The sequence below is a fragment of the Dermochelys coriacea genome, chromosome 1 (assembly GCF_009764565.3).
Source record: "Dermochelys coriacea isolate rDerCor1 chromosome 1, rDerCor1.pri.v4, whole genome shotgun sequence".
Lineage (NCBI taxonomy): Eukaryota > Metazoa > Chordata > Testudines > Dermochelyidae > Dermochelys > Dermochelys coriacea.
The window spans coordinates 116,678,059-116,699,951 of NC_050068.2; the positions used below are offsets into that span (position 1 = coordinate 116,678,059).

At 41.0% G+C, this 21,893-nt stretch overlaps 1 protein-coding gene across 2 annotated transcripts in view; it reads right to left on the reverse strand.

Annotated features, from left to right (window-relative positions):
- Positions 1-21,893, reverse strand: part of TMEM182 (transmembrane protein 182) — a 53,427-nt gene that overhangs the window by 22,789 nt on the left and 8,745 nt on the right. Inside the window, exons 1-3 of one of the 2 annotated variants that reach the window (XM_043513104.1) lie at positions 12,718-13,247; positions 12,223-12,322; positions 11,631-11,729 (exon numbers count right to left, since the gene is read on the reverse strand). In XM_043513104.1, the coding sequence (XP_043369039.1) occupies positions 11,631-11,729; positions 12,223-12,322; positions 12,718-12,861 (343 nt within the window). In that variant the 5' untranslated portion in view covers positions 12,862-13,247. Of the gene's footprint in view, positions 1-11,630; positions 11,730-12,222; positions 12,323-12,717; positions 13,248-21,893 lie in introns of those variants that run through there. The other variant, XM_038386802.1, reaches the window with a different exon arrangement.

Genomic DNA, 21,893 nt, shown 5'->3' on the forward strand with positions numbered 1-21,893 from the left:
CCCATGTGGCACGGTATCAAACGCCTTACTGAAATCTAGGTAAAATTAGATCCACGGCGTTTCCTTTGTCTAAAAAATCTGTTACTTTCTCAAAGAAGGAGATCAGGTTGGTTTGGCACGATCTACCTTTTGTAAAACCATGTTGTATTTTGTATCATTTACCATTGACTTCAATGTCCTTAACTACTTTCTCCTTCAAAATTTTTTCCAAGACCTTGCATACTACAGATGTCAAACTAACAGGCTTGTAGTTATCCGGATCACGTTTTTTCCCTTTCTTAAAAATAGGAACTATGTTAGCAATTCTCCAATCATACGGTACAACTCCTGAGTTTACAGACTCTTTAAAAATTCTTGCTAATGGGCTTGCAATTTCAGGTGCCAATTCCTTTAATATTCTTGGATGAAGATTATCTGGGCCTCCCAATTTAGTCCCATTAAGCTGTTTGAGTTTCACTTCTACCTCAGATATGGTAATATCTACCTCCATATCCTCGTTCCCATTTGTCATGCTACCATTATCCCTAAGATCCTCTTTAGCCTTGTTAAAGACTGAGGCAAAGTATTTGTTTAGATATTGGGCCATGCCTAGATTATCCTTAACCTCCACTCCATCCTCAGCGTTTAGCGGTCCCACTTCTTCTTTCTTTGTTTTCTTCTTATTTATATGGCTATAGAAGTATTTTATTTAAAAAAAGAAAGGTAAAAATCATCTCTGTAAAATCAGGATGGAAAACACTTTACAGGGTATTCAGTTTCAAAACACAGAGGATCTCTCTCTGGGCAAAACCTTAAAGTTACAGAAAACAGGAATAAACCTCCCTCTTAACACAGAGAAAATTCACATAAAACAAAAGATAAACTAATCCGCCTGGCCTGGCTTACCTATACTGATTGCAATATTGGAGAATTGGATTAGGATGGGTTGGAAAAGATGGATTTCTGTCTGACCTCTCTTAGTCCCAAGAGAGAACAACCCTGTAAACAAAGAGCACAAACAAAAACCTTTCCCCCCGCCCCACCCAAGATTTGAAAGTATCTTGTCCTCTTATTGGTCCTTTGGGTCAGGTGCCAGCCAGGTTAGCTGAGCTTCTTAACGCTTTACAGGTAACAGGATGTTGCCTCTGGCCAGGAGGGATTTTATACCACAGTATACAGAAAGGTGGTTATCCTTTCCTGTATATTTATGACAGCTAAAGGTCAGATTATTCAGATGGTATAAATCAGTGTAAATTCATGAAATTCAGTGGCTTTCTGAGTTGGCGTCAAAGGAGCTATGCCAATTTACAACAGTTGAGGAATGGCTCTTTATTTGCAAATATCAATTTTAAAATCAAATGAATGTTTTGACTAGGGACCAAATGTTACAACCCTCATTCTTGGGAATAGTCCCAAAGAGGCCAATGGGATTACATGTGCAAATTAGGACTAATTGCATTGCAAGACCTGCATAATCAGTTCCAGATTTGAAAAAATAATAATAATATTTCTTTAATTCAAAAAACACATTGTAGCAAAAGTTATTCGACAACATAGTAGATACTACTTGAATGTTGGTGTTAAGTGATCTGGTATAAGTAATGAGATAGAATACATTAATAATGATATCACTGCATTACTATTTTAATACCATATCCTTACTTTTTCAAAGTAGTGTACAACATTATCTGTAAAAAGAAAAGGAGTACTTGTGGCACCTTAGAGACTAACAAATTTATTAGAGCATAAGCTTTCGTGAGCTACAGCTCACTTCATCGGATGCAATGCATCCGATGAAGTGAGCTGTAGCTCACGAAAGCTTATGCTCTAATAAATTTGTTAGTCTCTAAGGTGCCACAAGTACTCCTTTTCTTTTTGCGAATACAGACTAACACGGCTGCTACTCTGAAACCTAGCATTATCTGTGCGATTCCCACTAATATCATGAGAATTATGTGGCTAAAATGAGCATACATGTTTCTGATTAATGTATTTTGATGATTTATTCATTTATTTATGCACAGAATAATTTTGGTTTTCTTTCATTGTTCGTTTGTAACTTTTATTATTTTATGAAATTCAGTGCAAGTGGATCCAATGGCACTACAGCTAGACTCTGTAGGTGTTTGCCTATTATCTGCACACTGTCATTGTAAACTGTCATTCTATCACCGAAAGGCATACGGTGTTTACAAAAGTGAACGTGTAAAGTAGCACAAAATAATGGTGACTGTATAAAGTGTAACAAGTTACAGTTTTGAAGCTGTGACTCTAACTGTTAAAAGCTGATCATGTAAGTGTGGGCAACAATGCAAGAAAACCAGGAACACTACAATGTACATTTAAATCTCTGAAAAAGCGAAGCTTCTGGGTGGCTTGTGTCACCACATTTCTACCCGAGTTGCCCACTGAGGGCACTGCAGCCTGAGTTTCAGCAGCAGAATGAATTGGGCTCTGAGCCTGATGTTTTATAAACTTGTATTTGAAATGTTTCTACCAGTGTTTAAAGACAGCCATAAACTCTAACGCCTCCATCTGCATGCACAATTTTGACTGAGCATACAAGCATTGCAGCTTGAAAACTGAGCATGCAAAGGAATAAGCAAACAAATGGAGGGTGGATTGAGGTGCCTTTGAACTGTTGCCCCTAAATGCTTTGGGCCAAATTTTCATTGACATTAACAGAGTTATCCCAGCAGGGAATTTGGCCTCCTGTGTGCTACTTAAATCTTCCAGGTTTAGAAACTCCTTGGCCTGGGGAGATTATTTTCTTTCCTCTGCCTGAGGAGCTTTAGGTGGGCAAACTGGAAATGATGTTCACAAATAACTGATCTCAGTGTGGGACCGGAAAAGCATGAATATTAGTGTTTCTACTACAGCCTGCAGCTAGCACCAAATTGTTCTGATATGAGGCAAAGCCCATTAAAGTCAAATCGCACATACAGGGCCAAATCCTGTGCCTTTAATTGGCTTGAAAAATAAATAGCTTAGAGAAAAACTTAGGCACCTTTGAAAATTGCATACATACATACATACATTTTTTCACACAAGTTTTAGTTTTAAAACTTCACTTGTTGCTTTTACTCAGATTCATAGATTTTAAGGCCAGAAGGGCCTACTGAAATAATCTAGTTTGACCTCCTGCATAACACAGGCCATAGAACTTCACCCAGTAATTCCTGCATCAATCCCATAACTTTTGTTTGAGCTTAGAGCAGTGGTTCCCAAACTTGTTCCACCGCTTGTGCAGGGAAAGCCCCTGGCAGGGCGGGCCGGTTTGTTTACCTGATGCGTCCGCAAATTCGGCAGATCGCAGCTCCCCAGTGGCCATGGTTCGCTGCTTTAGGCCAATGGGAGCTGCTAGAAGCGGCGGCCAGTACGTCCCTCAGCCCACGCCACTTCCAGCAGCTCCCATAGGCCTGGAGCAGCGAACTGCGGCCACTAGGAATCGCGATCAGCCAAACCTGCGGACGCGGCAGATAAACAAACCGACCCGGCCTGGCAGGGACTTTCCCTGAACAAGTGGTGGAACAAGTTTGGGACCCACTGGCTTAGAGCATCTCTTTTGCAATATGCATGTTCCAAAAAGGGTGGCTAGAATTTTTTTCAGAAGGAAAAGTGATTTTTACCCTCCACAGTTTCACAGTTAAAATGTGGCTTGCAGGACTCACTAAAAAAAAATAGTTCACCTTCAGGAAGAGACAAACTGGAAGATTTTACCTCCAAGTGTGAATGTTTGAAAAAGTTATAAGAATGTGAAAATGTGGGTTATAATAGAATTTGTTTTGCAACCTTGAGGTTGAGGTTAAGGTAAGCTGGGACCATCAGCAAACAGTAGAAGCACAGATAAAGGGAAGCAATAATATCAATATTTTAATAGTTTACATTTGTTGTATGGTTAGTTGAGATACAATATTGGACACTGCCAAACAGATACAAAAAGTAATAGGTGAAATCCTGGCTCTATTGAAATCAACAGGAGTTTTGCCATTCATTTCATCAGAGCTAAGATTTCACCCAGGGTATGTTAAGAATAAGAGGATACACTTCTAGTATTTCTAAATTTAACAAATTCTGATCCTGCAAGTAGTCAACGGCTTGTTCTACTAAAATATTGTGGTTATGGGAGTGCTAGACTAAAGATGAGTAAGTTTTTGTACTAGCAAAAACGATGATAATGTAAAAAGGCATTAAATAGCAAAGAGGGTTATTATGATCATGATAAAATATTCTTGAATGTAAATATCTGCTCTAATAAAAAATTAGACTCAGATGCTGAAAATGAACTTGTGTGCCATGAACTGGATGCAGAAACAATCTCTTTCTTACCAGAATTTTAATGAGCTCCAAAGCAATCCAACTGTATCTATTTGTATAGTAGGGATGGCTCTGAATATAGAGTTCCTGGGACATCACCTATAGTACAATTTTCTCTGTTTTTAATCTCCTAATATAAAATATTGCTAGGTAAATTATATTTGAGCAATGGATCTATTGGCAAATATTAACTAAAATTAATAAGAAATGTTGATGATGTTCCTTTCTCCCATTCTTATTCTTTGTTTGTCCACTTCTGTGTAATCATATAATGTAATTTGGGGATTCCTTATGAATTTATGAATGATTAGTTGAATGTAAACTCCTCCAAGGGTATTAGGAGAGGAAGGTTCCACAATATGTCATTGGAAAGACAAATTTCTCTGGTGTGCCGTAAAGTCATGGATTTGACCTGTGACCTTGATTGGCCACGTTTGACCTCCTCCTGGACTATGAGTTAATATTTTTAAAATGTCAACAGAACTGTTGACAGTACAAGGTATTTTCTTATGTAAGCAGTATATGCTACAAAAATCAGATCCTGAAAACACTTAGTAATAGGTATAGCTAGTTCATGACAAGAAGGTTTGTCCTAATGGGAGGAACACAGGACAGACTAAGAGTCCCACCTGTTGCAAGAGCAGGAAGGGGAGGTGCCTGTTTTTTCCTATGAGGAACTGGGACATAGATTCATAGATTCATAGATACTAAGGTCAGAAGGGACCATTCTGATCATCTAGTCCGACCTCCTGCACAGCGCAGGCCACAGAATCTCACCCACCCACTCCTATGAAAAACCTCACCCATTGTCTGAGCTATTGAAGTCCTTAAATCATGGTTCAAAGACTTCAAGGAGCAGAGAAGCTTCCTTCAAGGTCAACCATGCCCCATGCTACAGAGGAAGGCGAAAAACCTCCAGGGCCTCTCCAATCTGCCCTGGAGGAAAATTCCTTCCCGACCCCAAATATGGCAATCAGCTAAACCCTGAGCATATGGGCAAGATTCACCAGCCAGATACCCAGGAAAGAATTTTCTATAGTAACTCAGATCCCATCCATCTAATATCCCATCTCAGGGGATTTGGCCTATTTACCCTGAATATTTAAAGATCAATTACTTACCAAAATCCCATTATCCCATCATACCATCTCCTCCATAAACTTATCGAGTAGAATCTTAAAACCAGATAGATCTTTTGCCCCCACTGCTTCACTTGGAAGGCTATTCCAAAACTTCACTCCTCTGATGGTTAAAAACCTTCATCTGATTTCAAGCCTAAACTTCCTGGTGGCCAGTTTATACCCATTTGTTCTTGTGTCCACATTGGTGCTGAGCTGAAATAATTCCTCTCCCTCTCCTGTATTTATCCCTCTGATATATTTATAGAGAGCAATCATATCTCCCCTCAACCTTCTTTTAGTTAGGCTAAACAAGCCAAGCTCCTTAAGTCTCCTTTCATAAGACAAGTTTTCCATTCCTCGGATCATCCTAGTAGCCCTTCTCTGTACCTGCTCCAGTTTGAATTCATCCTTTTTAAACATGGGAGACCAGAACTGCACACAGTATTCTAGGTGAGGTCTCACCAGTGCCTTGTATAACGGTACTAAAACCTCCTTATCCCTACTGGAAATGCCTCTCCTGATGCATCTCAAAACCGCATTAGCTTTTTTCACAGACATATCACATTGGCAGCTCATAGTCATCCTATGATCAACCAATACTGCAAGGTCCTTCTCCTCTTCCGTTACTTCTAATTGATGCGTCCCCAACTTATAGCTAAAATTCTTGTTATTAATCCCTAAATGCATAACCTTACACTTCTCACTATTAAATTTCATCCTATTACTATTACTCCAGTTTACAAAGTAATCCAGATCCTCCTGTATAATATCCCGATCCTTCTCCGAATTGGCAATACCTCCCAGCTTTGTATCATCTGCAAACTTTATTAGCACACTCCCACTTTTTGTGCCAAGGTCAGTAATAAAAAGATTAAATAAGATTGGTCTCAAAGCCGATCCCTGAGGAACTCCACTGGTAACCTCCCTCCAGCCTGACAGTTCGCCTTTCAGTAGGACCCGTTGCAGTCTCCCCTTTAACCAATTCCTTATCCACCTTTTGATGTTCATATTGATCCCCATCTTCTCCAATTCAACTAATAATTCCCCATGTGGCACGGTATCAAATGCCTTACTGAAATCTAGGTAAATTAGATCCACTGCATTTCCTTTGTCTAAAAAATCTGTTACTTTCTCAAAAAAGGAGATTAGGTTGGTTTGGCACGATCTACCTTTTGTAAAACCATGTTGTATTTTGTCCCATTTACCATTGACTTCAATGTCCTTAACTAATTTCTCCTTCAAAATTTTTTCCAGGACCTTGCATACTACAGATGTCAAACTAACTGGCCTGTAGTTACCCGGATCACTTTTTTTTCCTTTCTTAAAAATAGGAACTATATTAGCAATTCTCCAATCATTCGGTACTATTCCTGAGTTTACAGATTCATTAAAAATTCTTGCTAATGGGCTTGCAATTTCAGGTGCCAATTCCTTTAATATTCTTGGATGAAGATTATCTGGGCCCCCCGATTTAGTCCCATTAAGCTGTTTCAGTTTCACTTCTACCTCTGATATGGTAATATCTACCTCTATATCCTCCTTCCCATTTGTCATGCTACCATTATCCCCAAGATCCTCTTTAGCCTTATTAAAGACTGAGGCAAAGTATTTGTTTAGATATTGGGCCATGCCTAGATTATCTTTAACTTCCACTCCATCCTCAGTGTTAAGCGGCCCCACTTCTTCCTTTTTAGTTTTCTTCTTATTTATATGGCTATAGAACCTTTTACTATTGGTTTTAATTCCCTTTGCAAGGTCCAACTCTACTCGACTTTTAGCCTGTCTCACTTGATCCCTACATGTTCTGACCTCAATTAGGTAGCTTTCCTTGCTGATCCCTCCCATCTTCCACTCCCTGTATGCTTTCTGCTTCTTCTTAATCACCTCTCTAAGATGCTTGCTCATCCAGCTTGATCTACAACTCCTTCCTATGAATTTTTTCCCCTTTCTTGGGATACAGGCTTCCGATAGCTTCTGCAGCTTTGGTTTAAAATAATCCCAGGCCTCCTCTACCTTTAGATCCATAAGTTCTTCAGTCCAATCCACTTCCCTAACTAATTTCCTTAATTTTTGAAAGTCAGACCTTTTGAAATCAAAAACCCTAGTTGCAGATTTATTTTTGTTAATCCTTCCATTTAGTTTGAACTGAATTAGCTCATGATCACTTGAGCCAAGATTGTTCCCTACAACCATTTCTTCTATGAGGTCCTCGCTACTCACCAAAATTAAATCTAAAATGGCATCCCCTCTAGTCGGTTCAGCAACTACTTGATGAAGGAATCCATCAGCTATCGCATCTAGGAAAATCTGAGCCCTATTATTATTACTAGCACTGGTTCTCCAGTCTATATCTGGGAAGTTAAAGTCTCCCATGATCATGCAGGTTCCATTAGTATTTACTTTATTAAAGACATTAAAAAGGGCTGTATCCATATCCAAATTAGATCCCGGAGGTCTATAGCACACCCCAAGCACTATCGTAGGAGAAGCTTTACTAGTTTTCTTCCCCAATGTAATTTTTGCCCAGACAGACTCTGTCTTATCCATTGCATCGCTTCTTATTTCTTTACATTCTACCTCATCATTGATATACAATGCTACTCCACTCCCTTTACCTTTGTTTCTGTCTTTCCTAAAGAGCACATACCCTTCAATACCTGTAGTCCAGTCATGACTACTATTCCACCATGTTTCTGTTATGCCTATAATATCTGGTTTCACTTCCTGCACCAGTAGCTCTAGTTCCTCCATGTTGTTACCTAGACTCCTCGCATTGGTGTACAAACATCTTAATTTTTGTTGTTTGGCCTCGCTCACATTTTGTACCCTATTAGGCACAGTCATTCTACATCCAGTATAACCTATTAGACTAGTATCCACACCGCCCTCACTCCTTATATACATTCTCCTACCCACGGCTGTATCCATTCTTACTTCATCTTCTTCCCTCTCAATGCTAAAATCTGGCGTGGAGATTTTCTGGACATCTCCCATCCATCTCCCCCCAATTCCTAGTTTAAAGCTCTCTTTATCAGTTGTGCCAGCCTCGATCCTAGAAGTCTATTTCCTTCCCTACTGAGATGAAGTCCATCCCGAGAGAACTGACCTCTGTCCGTGAATGCCTCCCAGTGGTCATACATCCCAAAGCCCTCCTTATAGCACCACTGCCTAAGCCATCTGTTGACAGTCATAATCTTGTCAGACCTTTGTTGCCCTTCTCTAGGAACAGGAAGGATCCCGCTAAAGATCACCTGAGCCTCAATTTCCTTAAGCGTCTTCCCCAGCCTAGCATAGTCTCCCTTAATACTTTCCAGCGAGAATCTAGCCGTATCATTTGTTCCCACATGAAGGATAATTAGGGGATTCTTTCCTGCTCCCTTTAGGATCCTTTTCAACCTCAGGTCTACATCCCGTATCTTAGCACCCGGAAGACAGCACACCCTTCTATTCTCAGGATCAGCTCTAGTTACAGGCCTGTCTATTCTTCTCAATAAAGAGTTCCCGATCACATAGACCTGCCTTTTCCTGGTGACAGTGCTATTCTCCAGTGTCTCCCCTGTTCTCTCTGGCTGCAAGTTCTTTCCATTCCTATTTTCCCTTACAATCTTCTTCAACCCATCCTGTATCCTCCTGGGGCTCATATTTGGTGTAGTCTCCCTTGACTCTTCCCCTATTTCTATAGGACTAGACTCTCTTCTCTTCTTCCTTACCCTTCCACCTTCAACAAGTACCTGCTGAGCCCCTTCTTCATTTTCCAACTCTGCAAACCTGTTCCTAAGCTCTATTTCTCCTTCACTAGCCCGTCTTTTTCTCTGCCTGGTTCTTTGAGTCACATGTTTCCACTGACCACTTTCCTCATCCAGTCTCCCCTCAAAATTCCCCAGCCCTGGTTCCAGATGTGAGTCTGAGCTTTTCCCTTCAGATACCTCATATCTTTGCTCCATCATCTGCTCAAACCCCTTCCTAAACTCAACCAGACTTTCCACCTGCATCTCCAAACCTCGGATCTTTTCCTCCATCAGCTCTATCAGACGGCATTTCATGCAGAAAAAACTCTTACCGGTTCCCCCCTCCAGGATCATGTACATACCACAGCTTCCACATCCAGTCATCCTCAATGTGTCTTTCACTGCAGGAGTCATTCCCACAGCTGCCTCTGTACCTGTCATCTCCTTCCCACCTAAATCCTGTTAATCTGGGAAACACAAGCCACACCAAAAAGCCCACAACCCCCCAGCAAAAGCAAACCCCAAACAAGCACCACAATACAAACTCCCCTTGCAAACTCCCACTCAAACTCCCCTGTTTAGAGCTCTGTTTGCTAGCTCCTGTGCCACTGCAGCTGTCTGACATGTGAGGAAGCATAGTCCTCACAAGAAGGTAAAACATAGCCAGGAAAGTGGCCAGGTTTCAAGAAAGGAAGAGCCAATTGCCCTCAATATGGGGCATAGTAGTGGTAGTAGCAGAGAAAGCCAACAGGTTTGTAATGACAGAAAGTGGGAAGGAACTAGAAGGAAGAAATGGTCCCATGAAGATAAAACTGAATGATACTGGGACAATTACAGAGGCTAACCAATATTCAGTGTGGAACTCAGATCCTTAGGAAGAGCAGACCAAGGCAGGAGTTACAAGAGAAGTTGGTAGCTGTAGAGCAAGCCATGCAAGTGGCTTCACAAGACTTAGAGTGTTAGCAGAAGTACCAGAACACCATGGAAGAGAAGAGTAAACTGCTTCTCATGGTGGGTGACCCAGAGATGGAGGAAGATGACTGGCAGGCCCAGCTTCAGCAACTCCAGGATAGAAGGATAGATAGATAGAAGGATCCATACCCACCCCACACAAGGCATGATCTGGTTAAATACGGCCAATTGACCTTATAGGCGGCACCTCGAGGAGAACCAGGGACAAAGTCTAATTGAAGATGAAGCCCACCTGGGCAGGAGCAGGCTCGGGCTTAAAAAGCCAGGAAGTTGAGAGCAGGAGGGAGCTATAGGGAGGTGCTCTGCAGTCACTCCAGAGAGAGAAAGGGAATTGGCAAGAGGGAAGAAGATCTATGGGGAGAGTAAGCCCTGGACTACAGAGTGGCAAGAAGCCGAGAGGGGTGGAGTAGCCACTGCAAATAGAAGAAGCTTGCGTTGGTAAATCCTGAAGTGGGGAAGAAGACAAAGAGGTGAGGTAGGAAGGTGCCCAGGGAAATAGCAACAGGGTCTGAGATTCAGCAGATAGTGGTTGCTAGGCGTTGGGTCCTGGGCTGGAACCTGGAAAGAGTGAGGAGCCAGGGCTCCCCTACCAGCCAGTGGACCTGGACTTGGACAGGAAGACTGTCTGACATGGGATATGGACTGCTTGTCCTGTGGGATGCTGACACCTGGAAGAGGAGGACTAAATAGTGATCTGGCTGGAAGGCCGAGTCACGGAGAGGGAGCACCCTAAATCCCAGCAGAGGGAAGGGGCACAGTGCAAGGAACCAATGGAAGGGAGTGCCAGACCAAGCAAGAGCTGATCTTTGGACCCAGCCACAAGGAGGCATCCCAGCAGTGATCGAACTCCATTACAAAGCCCAACACGAAGACACAGGAACAAAAAACATTGAGGGAACCACTAACTCAACCAATCAGAGAAAAGCATAAATAAATGCAATAGGATAATTCATCACATGAACAGTCTAATTCTATGAGACTGGCTCTTAGTTTAGTGGAGCTTAAGATAAATCTTCTCTTTGAAGACACTAAATTGTTCTTTTATATTCTTATACTATCTTCAATTTTAAAATTTTTTTTGGGAAAGATACTTTGTTTATTGGGAAAAGAGAAGAACAGATTCTTAAAAAGGAAATTTCACATTTGGAAACTATGCCCTCTATCCAGCAAAGGCCTTAAGCACATGCTTAGCTTTAAGGATGTGAGTAGTCCCATTGACTTCTAGGATTATTCACATGATTATTGTTAAGTATGTGCTTAAGTCTTTGCTGAATAGTAACCTAAATATTATGGCTTCTAGAAATGAGCAGTGCAGTCCTGGTGAAATGAAATGATAGAATTTTTACTTACATTTTTACTTCCAAACACATTTTAAAATCATATGGACTATGAAATTCCAAAGCTCCATTAACTAAACTGCGTGAAATGATAAAGCTACTTCATACTGAAGTATCCGAATTGTTTTCCTGAAACTACAGGCACTGTATACATTTGAAGCTGAGAAAGTACTTACTGATTGCAGAGTCATAGGAGGTTGAGTTGTGTTCATCTCGGATAAAAGGAAATGGAGAAAGGTAAGCATGTGTGCAATTCTTAGACGGCGACTGGTTGGCTAGGGGGAAAAAAAGCCTAAATATTAATGTCAAGTATTTATATGATCATGAGTTGTATTTGTGCTGAGTAGAACACTTTTAAACACATTCTCTAAAGTAGCAGACTGAATTCTATGGGTCCAGCTTCAAAGTTCTTATTCAGGCAAAAGCCCCATTAACCTCACTGAGGGTTTTGCCCGAGTAAGGGATATCAGCACTGTCAGCTCCATGCCATCTGGGGATTCCTGGACCTAGGGAGAATGCCCAATTAGGGTAGCTGTAAGAGTAATTTGCACTGCCAAAGCAGTAAAAGCAATCATTTTGGCGGCCAGAATCTGTGTGTGTGTGTGTGTGTGTGTGTGTGTGTGTGTGTGTGTGTGTGATAATCCTTATTTATGAGATAACAGCATATATATATATAGATATAGATATTGCACCAGATAACTAAGAAAAAGAATTTCAGCCTTTGCATCAACGTGGTAAAGGTAATGTGAAAATATAAACTACACTTACTGTACCAGAATTTCCAAATATTGTTAGTGTCCTCTTCTACAATTCCAACAAACCAGCACCTCCAGAAGAAACCTTCATGGTGGAAAGTGACTACCTCCTCCTGCACAAAACAAACACAATCTTTGTCACCTGCATGCATGAGCACAGTCAAGGTATTTTTCAGGTAGCTAACAGAATCAAATCCCATCAAATATAGGTTTTTAGTTGAAAATGCATCTTACCTGAATACAGATTATTTAAAGAAAACCTGTGCAATTATAGCTCCTTTGTCAAAAGCTCAGCTCGAATCTCGTGGTTCTGAGCACAGTGGGCCTGAACAAAGCCAAATTAAGTCAATAAAAATTCACTAACTGCAGTAGGCTTTGGATCAGGCCCATAAACACCAGAGTCAGACTTAGTGTCCATTCAGTATGTTCTTTCTACGTGAAGAAGAGATTAACACATCTGTGAAACTAATGCCAACTATTATTCTGAAGAAAAAATATACATACTAACCGTGGTATTGTTTCGACCTTCTGAACATCTTCCAACTTCTGTAGCAAGAAGCCAGTAATCTGTCCCAAAGGCCACCAAAAAGAGCAAAACGCCCAGCGCCCCAAAGAAGCCTCCAAAAAATATCCCCACACTCAGTTTCATCATTGATTTGTTTCCAAATGAATCTGAATATTTTTTAAGTATTTTAAAAATCAACCCTCTCAAAGTAAAAAATTAGGCAAGTGGACAATAGGTGCTGGTTGGAGAATGCAGCCTGTGTTTGAAGAAATTTCTCTTTCCTTGCCTTTCTGTTTTCCCCTGTTCCTTGTGGATTGATTTGTGTTCCCTGACTTGTGTTCCACAAGGCTGACTTCAGCTTGACAGATGGAAAGGCCCTTCTATTTTAGGACATTGATGGAAGAGCTTTACTCTGTTTCTCTATCAAGGCGTGGCCAGTCAAAAATAGCTGACCTTCCCCTAACTATTCAGAGAGACAGGGAGTGACTTGAAATATTATTGCAGTTGGTGCATCAGCAACAGTGAAAGGGAAATGAAGTTGCAGCACCCTCATTATTCCCCCTGGGCTGGATTACAGCACATAGTTACAGTAAGCACTTACAACGTGTAAATTTGGCAGTGAACATTTCTCCTGCCATTAGCAGGAAAGAGAACACGCACAAAATCCCAACTTGAATGAAAACTTTTGTTGTAAATTCAGTTTGCTTTAAAATGAAATATTTTGCAATTAGCTTCAGTTAATTATGCTAGATTAAGTCTTGAAGTGCTTTATTTATTTATTCAGATTTATATACAATATACCTCTACCCCAATATAACGCGACCCAATATAACATGAATTTGGATATAATGCGGTAAAGCAGTGCTCCGGGGATGGGGGGGCAGGGCTGCGCGCTCCAGTGAATCAAAGCAAGTTCGATATAACTCGGTTTCATATAACGCGGTAAGATTTTTTGGCTCCCAAGGACAGTGTTATATCGGGGTAGAGGTGTAGATAATAGCACCTATCCAACGCACTCAGCCACCCCCTACACATATTAAACTGCAATACTGTAGAAAGAAAGCAGTCTCCAAAACCAAAAAAGAGAATCAAATCCCTGCAGCCACGGGTCCCAGTCCCTGCTGCATAAATGTTAGCCCTTCTAAAAAGAAGGAGCTTTGCCACACGCCCTGAAGGCCAATGGAATATGACAAGGGAATGAATTCCTAAGTTCCCAAGTCCCTCACAGAGAAAGCCCTACCAGCACCTTCTCTTTTGATGGCAAGTGAGCATTCCCAAAAACATATGATACAACATGAGTACATGGAACATTCCCAAGAACGGGTGCTGATATGGCACAATGCACCAAACTTTCCAGTCCTTACTCAGGCAAAACTCCATTGATTTCCCATCCTGGGAAGCAGGGAAATCAAGGGAGCTATGACAATTTACCCCAGCAGAGGATCAGCCCCAGAGAATCCTATTATTTTGGATAAGCTAGCTACCCTGCCACAGGAACACTGCTGTCAGCAATCTTTCTGGATCTTACACAGGCGTGTTTGGGGAAAGAAAGTGAAAGAGCCTCCCTGTGCCAACCAACATCAAACCCATAGCAGAAAACCCCACAGCTGAGTGGTAAAGGTTTTTCAATGTCTGGATAAGATTTTACACAATTAGTATATCTAATCAATGTCACATTTGTAGGTTGTTAGAAGACATATTTACTGCAAATCTGATATATATTTATTAAGTTAGAATAGTGCAAAATGTAAATATGATATTCTTTTACATTGATGGCCCTTTTACATTGGACAACTTAGACACATGAAAGTAAATGCATTTTTCAATCACAGATTCTTTGTCAGTATTTCCTTTTTTTTAGAGTTACTGATACTATTTATTTTGTCACACTACAAAGAGGCATGTGCAGTGAATGTGGTTCAATTATAAAAGAAAGTAAAGCAACTTTTATTAAGAGATTAGTCCTGGATTAGAGTGGTGTGTTCTACTAACAGAACCATGGAAAGTGTCATGAAACAATTATTTGAAGTCAAAGTTATCCTATTACCTTGAGAACTATTAATTTACAAATCATTTATGCCCAAAGCTCAACAAATCTTGATCTTGCAATCACTGAAGTCAATGGGGGTGAGGGCGTTGCCATTGACTACGGTGGATCTAAAGTCATGCAAGTTCCTACCATAAGTGAAACTTTCCAACATTGCCGTACACATATTCTATTATTTGTATTCTTTTTTTTTCAGAATGATCACGTGTTATAATACAATCTATTATGATGTAAAGTATTATTTAATAACTGGACACAAAAGGTCAAAGTGAGCTGATTTGGAATTCATTTTGATTTGCTGTATATCATAGATTGCCTTAAAGAATATTATTTCCCAATTTTATGGAATACAAATTTATTTCCAATTTTATTAATTTATCCCATCAAACATATCAGTTGGACAACAGTGGTGCCTGTATTGAGAAGGTGAACAAGCCTGAATTTGGTCTTATTTACAATATTACTCTAAGTGAAAATAATAATATTAATACTTACAGGGGGTCCCTGGTATACTTCGGGGTTGCATTCTTGAAAAGGGCGATGGATATCAAAATGACCTCTCAGCGCCTCCTGCATGCAGGGTAACAGCTGTGTCTCAGCGTGCAGGAGGCGCCTAGGAAGATGGGGAGAAGCAGGGCCGCCGGCAGACAGGAGGTACTGGGGGTGGGAGATGCTGGCTGCTAGTGGTTGCTAAGCACCCACAGAAAAGCCATGCAAAAGATTAAGCGACGGATATGTGGATTAGGACCAACATTAATCGGAACACATTCCCATATTGATGAGTGACGGATATGTGAAATGACGGATAAGCAGGAGACATATACGAGGGACCCCTAGTCTATAGTTGCTTTCTTCCATACATCTCAAATCATTTTATGAAGATAGGTAAGCATAATTATTCCTATTTTTACAACTGAGGAAAGTGCAATTACTTATCCAAAGTTACAGAGTAAGTTAATGCCAGAGCAAAGAATAGAACTCAGGTTTCCAGACCCCAAGTTTTATACCATAACCATTGGACTACAGATTGTGAAAGTAATAAAATGTTTAGTTTAATTCTTGTTATATAAGCCTGTGCAAGAGACACTTGTAGTCAGAGCTGGCCCTGGACCAAATGGTGCCCCAGGCTAGGAGCGTCTTCAGTGCCTCCCCTGCCCCTCCATTTCTAAATTTTTTAATACCTTATTTTTTATTGCATTTATAGCCCATGTCACGACTTTGATGCACAATTTGCATGCATGATTTATCCCTGTCATATAAGAAGATAAATTTGGACGCTACGATCTGTAAATCTGTATTTATTAATGCCATATATATGCAAATTAAAAAAATTAATTTCCTCTAAGCTGACAGAAACTTTTTTTAATTTTAAGAATAACTAAAATATTCTAACATCAAGAAATTGAACTGTGCACCAACATTGGGTGGAACAGTATTTAAAAATGTTACAGTAGGTGTCAGCCTTAGACTGTTAACCCTATTCCTTTCGTTCCAAAGGTCGCTTTTCTTACCTTTTCCCTCACAAACTCAAGCACAGCATTACAGAGATCTAAAGATTGGCCAATGGCATTTTCAAGAAATAAAATAGCAAGCAATATCAGTCTCTCATCAGCCATCGTCGATCGAAGATATGTTTTAATGAGCCTTTGCTTCAAAAAGCTACACTCACCACTTGCGACTGTGGATGGCAGCATGAGCAGAATCTTCAAAGCGATCCACACATTAGAAAATGTGTCCTTCAGCTCTGCATCATGAAAGAATTGGAGAACTTGAAGTGGAGAGTGTTCCTGTGTGGCAAAATGTGACGGATGTTGTCCAATTCTACACAGAGATCTTTGTCATTGACATCCAACCATTCTGCATGTGTCAGCATCCAATGAAGGGCCATACAATTGTTCAAGAGTGTTTTCCTGTCTACTGGCAGCTTACTGAGGTCATACCAAACCCCCCAGATCTTTTCGTGGTGCTTCATTTGTCTGACCCTTTCTTTGATGGACACTTGAGCAGTGTCAACAATGAGCAAAAGAACTCCCTCTTGAATTTTTCTTCCAAGCTTCCCATCACCTCATCTTTGTCCTCGTAACCAAACTGTCTCTTCTTCCAATGAATATGAGTTTCCTTGAAGACAGGCTCAACTCCTAAGTTTTCCGCCCTTCCTTTGCAACAGTGATGGCATCTTCAAATCCATTGTCTCTGTAGGCCACAACGAAATCAAGGCAGCTTCTCATCAAAGAAGTAGCAGTCGCAATGTCCATTGACTGAGTTTGTAATGCCTTGCTTATAATGATTACTTGGAACAGGATATCGTGCCAAACCATAACTGAGACCAGAAATTTGAAGTCAGTGATCTGGTTTGCCAGGCTTTTCGCCTCGTGTCGGATTCTGGCCTCAGCTTTACTTGACTGTGCTAGTTCCATCAGGGTGTCATAGACCTCAGTCACTTGGTACCTCACTGGGCTTATGCTGTCAATACAGCTTTCCCAGCTTAGCAGCTTCATGGTCATATTTGTAACACTGTCCATGAGGATCTTCCACCTGATAGCTGATGCTGAAAACAGGATGTATATCCTTTGTAGTATTCCAAAGAGAGATAACTGAATCTACAGAAGATGAAGCTGCATCTGACACAACCAGGTAAGGGAATGGCAACCAGAAGGCATGAAGAAAGATTCAGCACAAGGATCCTTGCCTGGGCGCCACTGTTTCTTCCCTTCGTGTTCACATCATTGTCATAGCCTTGGTAAATCTGCTAATTCTTTAGTAATAGGACTTCCATCGTTTATGCTTCACTCCTCAATTTCTCCTGCACTGAGATGATCACTCCTGCCTAAAGCATAGTCTATGTTGTTCTGTTTCAAATATTTTCCCATCAGATTTGCCCCTTGCTGCAAACGATATTGCAATTGAGCTTTTCACTTCCTATACGGAGCTCCTGAAGGCTTCCTCAGGGGCATCTTATTTTCTGTGGGGGGAAACAGACCAACCTTCCACACAAACTTCCTCGTGGCTGGACTTTACAAAAACTAGACAAGCCATTTACAACACACACTTTGCTTCTCTACAAAAGAAAAAGCACACTAAACTATATAAACTACTACATGCCAAAAGGGGCCACAACAGTGGCTCCCTTAACCCACCCAGCAATATTGTTAATCTATCCAACTATACTCTTAGCTCAGCAGAAGAATCTGTTCTATCTTGGGGCCTCTCCTTCTGCTCCTCCACCTCCACGAACATGATACAGTTCTGTGGTGACCTAGAATCCTATTTTCGACATCTCCGACTCAAGGAATATTTCCAACACACCTCTGAACAACATACTAACCCATAGAGACCTTCCTACCAACACTACAAAAAGAAGGATTCTGGGTGGACTCTTCCTGAAGGTCGAAACAACAGACTGGACTTCTACATAGAGTGCTTCCGCCGACGTGCACAGGCTGAAATTGTGGAAAAGCAGCATCACTTGCCCCATAACCTCAGCTGTGCAGAACACGCCATCCACAGCCTCAGAAACAACTCTGACATCATAATCAAAAGGCTGACAAAGGAGGTGCTGTCATCATCATGAATAGGTCAGAATATGAACAAGAGGCTACTAGGCAGCTCTCCAACACCACTTTCTACAAGCCATTACCCTCTGATCCCACTGAGAGTTACCAAAAGAAACTACAGCATTTCCTCAAGAAACTCCCTGAAAAAGCACAAGAACAAATCTGCACAGACACACCCCTGGAACCCCAACCTGGGGTATTCTATCTGCTACCCAAGATCCATAAACCTGGAAATCCTGGACGCCCCATCATCTCAGGCATTGGCACCCTGACAGCAGGATTGTCTGGCTATGTAGACTCCTTCCTCAGGCCCTACACTACCAGCATTCCCAGCTATCTTCGAGACACCACTGACTTCCTGAGGAAACTACAATCCATCAGTGTTCTTCCTGAAAACACAATCCTGGCCACTATGGATGTAGAAGCCCTCTACACCAACATTCCACACAAAGATGGACTACAAGCTGTCAGGAACAGTATCCCCGATAATGTCATGGCAAACCTGGTGGCTGAACTTTGTGACTTTGTCCTCACCCATAACTATTTCACATTTGGGGACAATGTATACCTTCAAATCAGTGGCACTGTGATGGGTACCGCATGGCCCCACAGTATGCCAACATTTTTATGGCTGACTTAGAACAATCCCCTAATGCCCCTACTCTATTGCGCTACACTGATGACATCTTCATCATCTGGACCCATGGAAAAGAAGCCCTTGAGGAATTCCACCATGATTTCAACAATTTCCATCCCACCATCAACCTCAGCCTGGACCAGTCCACACAAGAGATCCACTGGACACTACGGTGCTAATAAGCGATCACATAAACACCACCCTATATCGGAAACCTACTGACCGCTATTCCTACCTACATGCCTCCAGCTTTCACTCAGATCACACGATCCATCGTCTACAGCCAAGCTCTATGATACAACCGCATTTGCTCCAACCCCTCAGACAGAGACAAACACCTACAAGATCTCTATCAAGCATTCTTACAACTACAATACCCACCTGCTGAAGTGAAGAAACAGACTGACAGAGCCAGAAGATTACCCAGAAGTTACCTATTACAGGACAGGCCCAACAAAGAAAATAACAGAACGCCACTAGCCAACACCTTCAGCCTCCAACTAAAACCTCTCCAACGCATTTTGGGAGACAGGCCAGTCCTTGCTTACAGACAGCCCCCCAATCTGAAGCAAATACTCACCAGCAACCACACACCACACAACAGAACCACTAACCCAGGAACCTATCCTTGCAACAAAGCCTGTTGCCAACTGTGTCCACATATCTATTCAGGGGACACCATCACAGGGCCTAATCACATCAGCCACACTATCAGAGGCTCGTTCACCTGCGCATCTACCAATGTGATATATGCCATCATGTGCCAGCCATGCCCCTCTGCCATGTACATTGGTCAAACTGGACAGTCTCTACGTAAAAGAATAAATGGACACAAATCAGACGTCAAGAATTATAACATTCAAAAACCAGCTGGAGAACACTTCAATCTCTCTGGTCATTCGATTACAGACCTAAGAGTGGCTATTCTTCAACAAAAAAACTTCAAAAACAGACTCCAATGAGAAATTGCTGAATTGGAATTAATTTGCAAACTGGATACAATTAACTTTGGCTTGAATAGAGACTGGGAGTGGATGGGTCATTACACAAAGTAGAACTATTTCCCCATGTTTATTTCCCCCCCACACACACACACACCCACCTCTGTTTCTCAGATGTTCTTGTCAACTGCTGGAAATGGCCCACCTTGATTATCACTACAAAAGGTTTTCTTCCCCCCCCACTCCTGCTGGTAATAGCTCATCTTAAGTGATCACTCTCCTTACAGTGTGTATGGTAACACCCATTGTTTAATGTTCTCTGTGTATATAAATCTCCCCACTGTATTTTCCACTGAATGCATCTGATGAAATGAGCTGTAGCTCACAAAAGCTTATGCTCATATAAATCTGTTAGTCTCTAAGATGCCACAAGTATTCCTTTTCTCTTTGCAAATACAGACTAACATGGCTGCTACTCTGAGACAGTATGAGGAAGAGCAAAAGTCTATGTTCCGCAGTCTTAGAAAGTCATTACACATTATGTATTAAGCATGGCAAAAGAAGTAACAGTATTTATTTTATATTGTTGCGTAGAAAGGGGTTTGACAGATAGCTCTGGCATCTCATTAAATATGTGCTTTATTAGTTGCTACTTATACTCTTCAATTCTTAAAACACAAGTACACTTTCACAATTACACAATAAAACAAGGTTCACAATATTGCAACTGGGCTCTCACTTCACTTCAGTTCATCCTTATTTCTCACTGACTGACTGGATACGCCACGCCACACCACGCTCCTTATATACCTGCAAGGGCATGAATGACAATATTCTAAAAGGTTCAAGGAAAATGTAGTTCTCAAAAAGTCTGTTAGGTTCTCCAAGGTTCCACAAAGGTCCACAACATTCTAGGAGGTTAGTGAAAAATTAATCCACATATGGAATACTTGAAACATTTTACCTCAAACATTGTATTTTCCCTTTTGTTGCTAACAATAGAAACAACACCCTAAGCCCGGCGCCCCCCAAGCCCAGCACCCCGGGTGATCACCTGGGTTGCCTGTCCCTAAATCCAGCCCTGATTGTAGCAGAAAGGAGAGATACCTATGGCTCTGATCCTGCAAGCACTTCCACATGTGAGTAACTTCACTCTTATGACTAGTTCGGTTGAACTCAATTGACAGCTACATCATTTGTTTATTTTTAAAATACTGTATATGCCGTGTTTTCGTTCTTAATTTAGAATGTTCATTCTGAGAGGCACTAATTTAATTATTCACTTCGTTATTTATGGCATGTTCTCTGGCCTTCATATCTTCCAAATACTTTAACATCTTCGGTATTATGCCTTTCTAAATTGGGAATGAATCAGAAGTCATATTAAGACTTGTTATGTCCTAATGGAAATTCATATTGTCCACCACTTGAATACTTGCATTAAACCCTGAAGGTTCATCATTAGAAAGTAAAATCAATCAAGGTAAAGAAAAGAGTGTCTTATCAAAATAAAACAATCATTCTTTTGAATCTTACTGTAAGGTCAGTCACTGATTCATAATATCTAATGCCCATAAATGTCTGTAGTAAGACTAGGATTTTAAAAACAAAAGTTAACTGGGCCAAATTCATCCCTGCTATAAAAAATTCCACTGAGTTTAATGAGTTTATTCTAGGGATCAATTTCTCGCATTACGCCTAATTTTTGTTAACTGATTTTGTTACTTTTTAGTGTGGCAGACTGTAGTGAAGGACCTAGTACAAAGGATTAATTCAGATATATAATTTAAGAAAACTGACAAGATTTTTAAGATTCAGTCTGTTTTGAATAAGCCTACAACTGACTCCTAACTCTGCATGCTTCTATCTATTTATGTATTTCTACGGCTCTGCAGTAAGTGCAGCATCTGAACACCTCCGAAGAATTTAGAAGTGAAATACCAATAACAGTCTCTCTCTTTTTCTCTTTCCCAGTCAGTAGGAGAAATGGCTTGATTAGT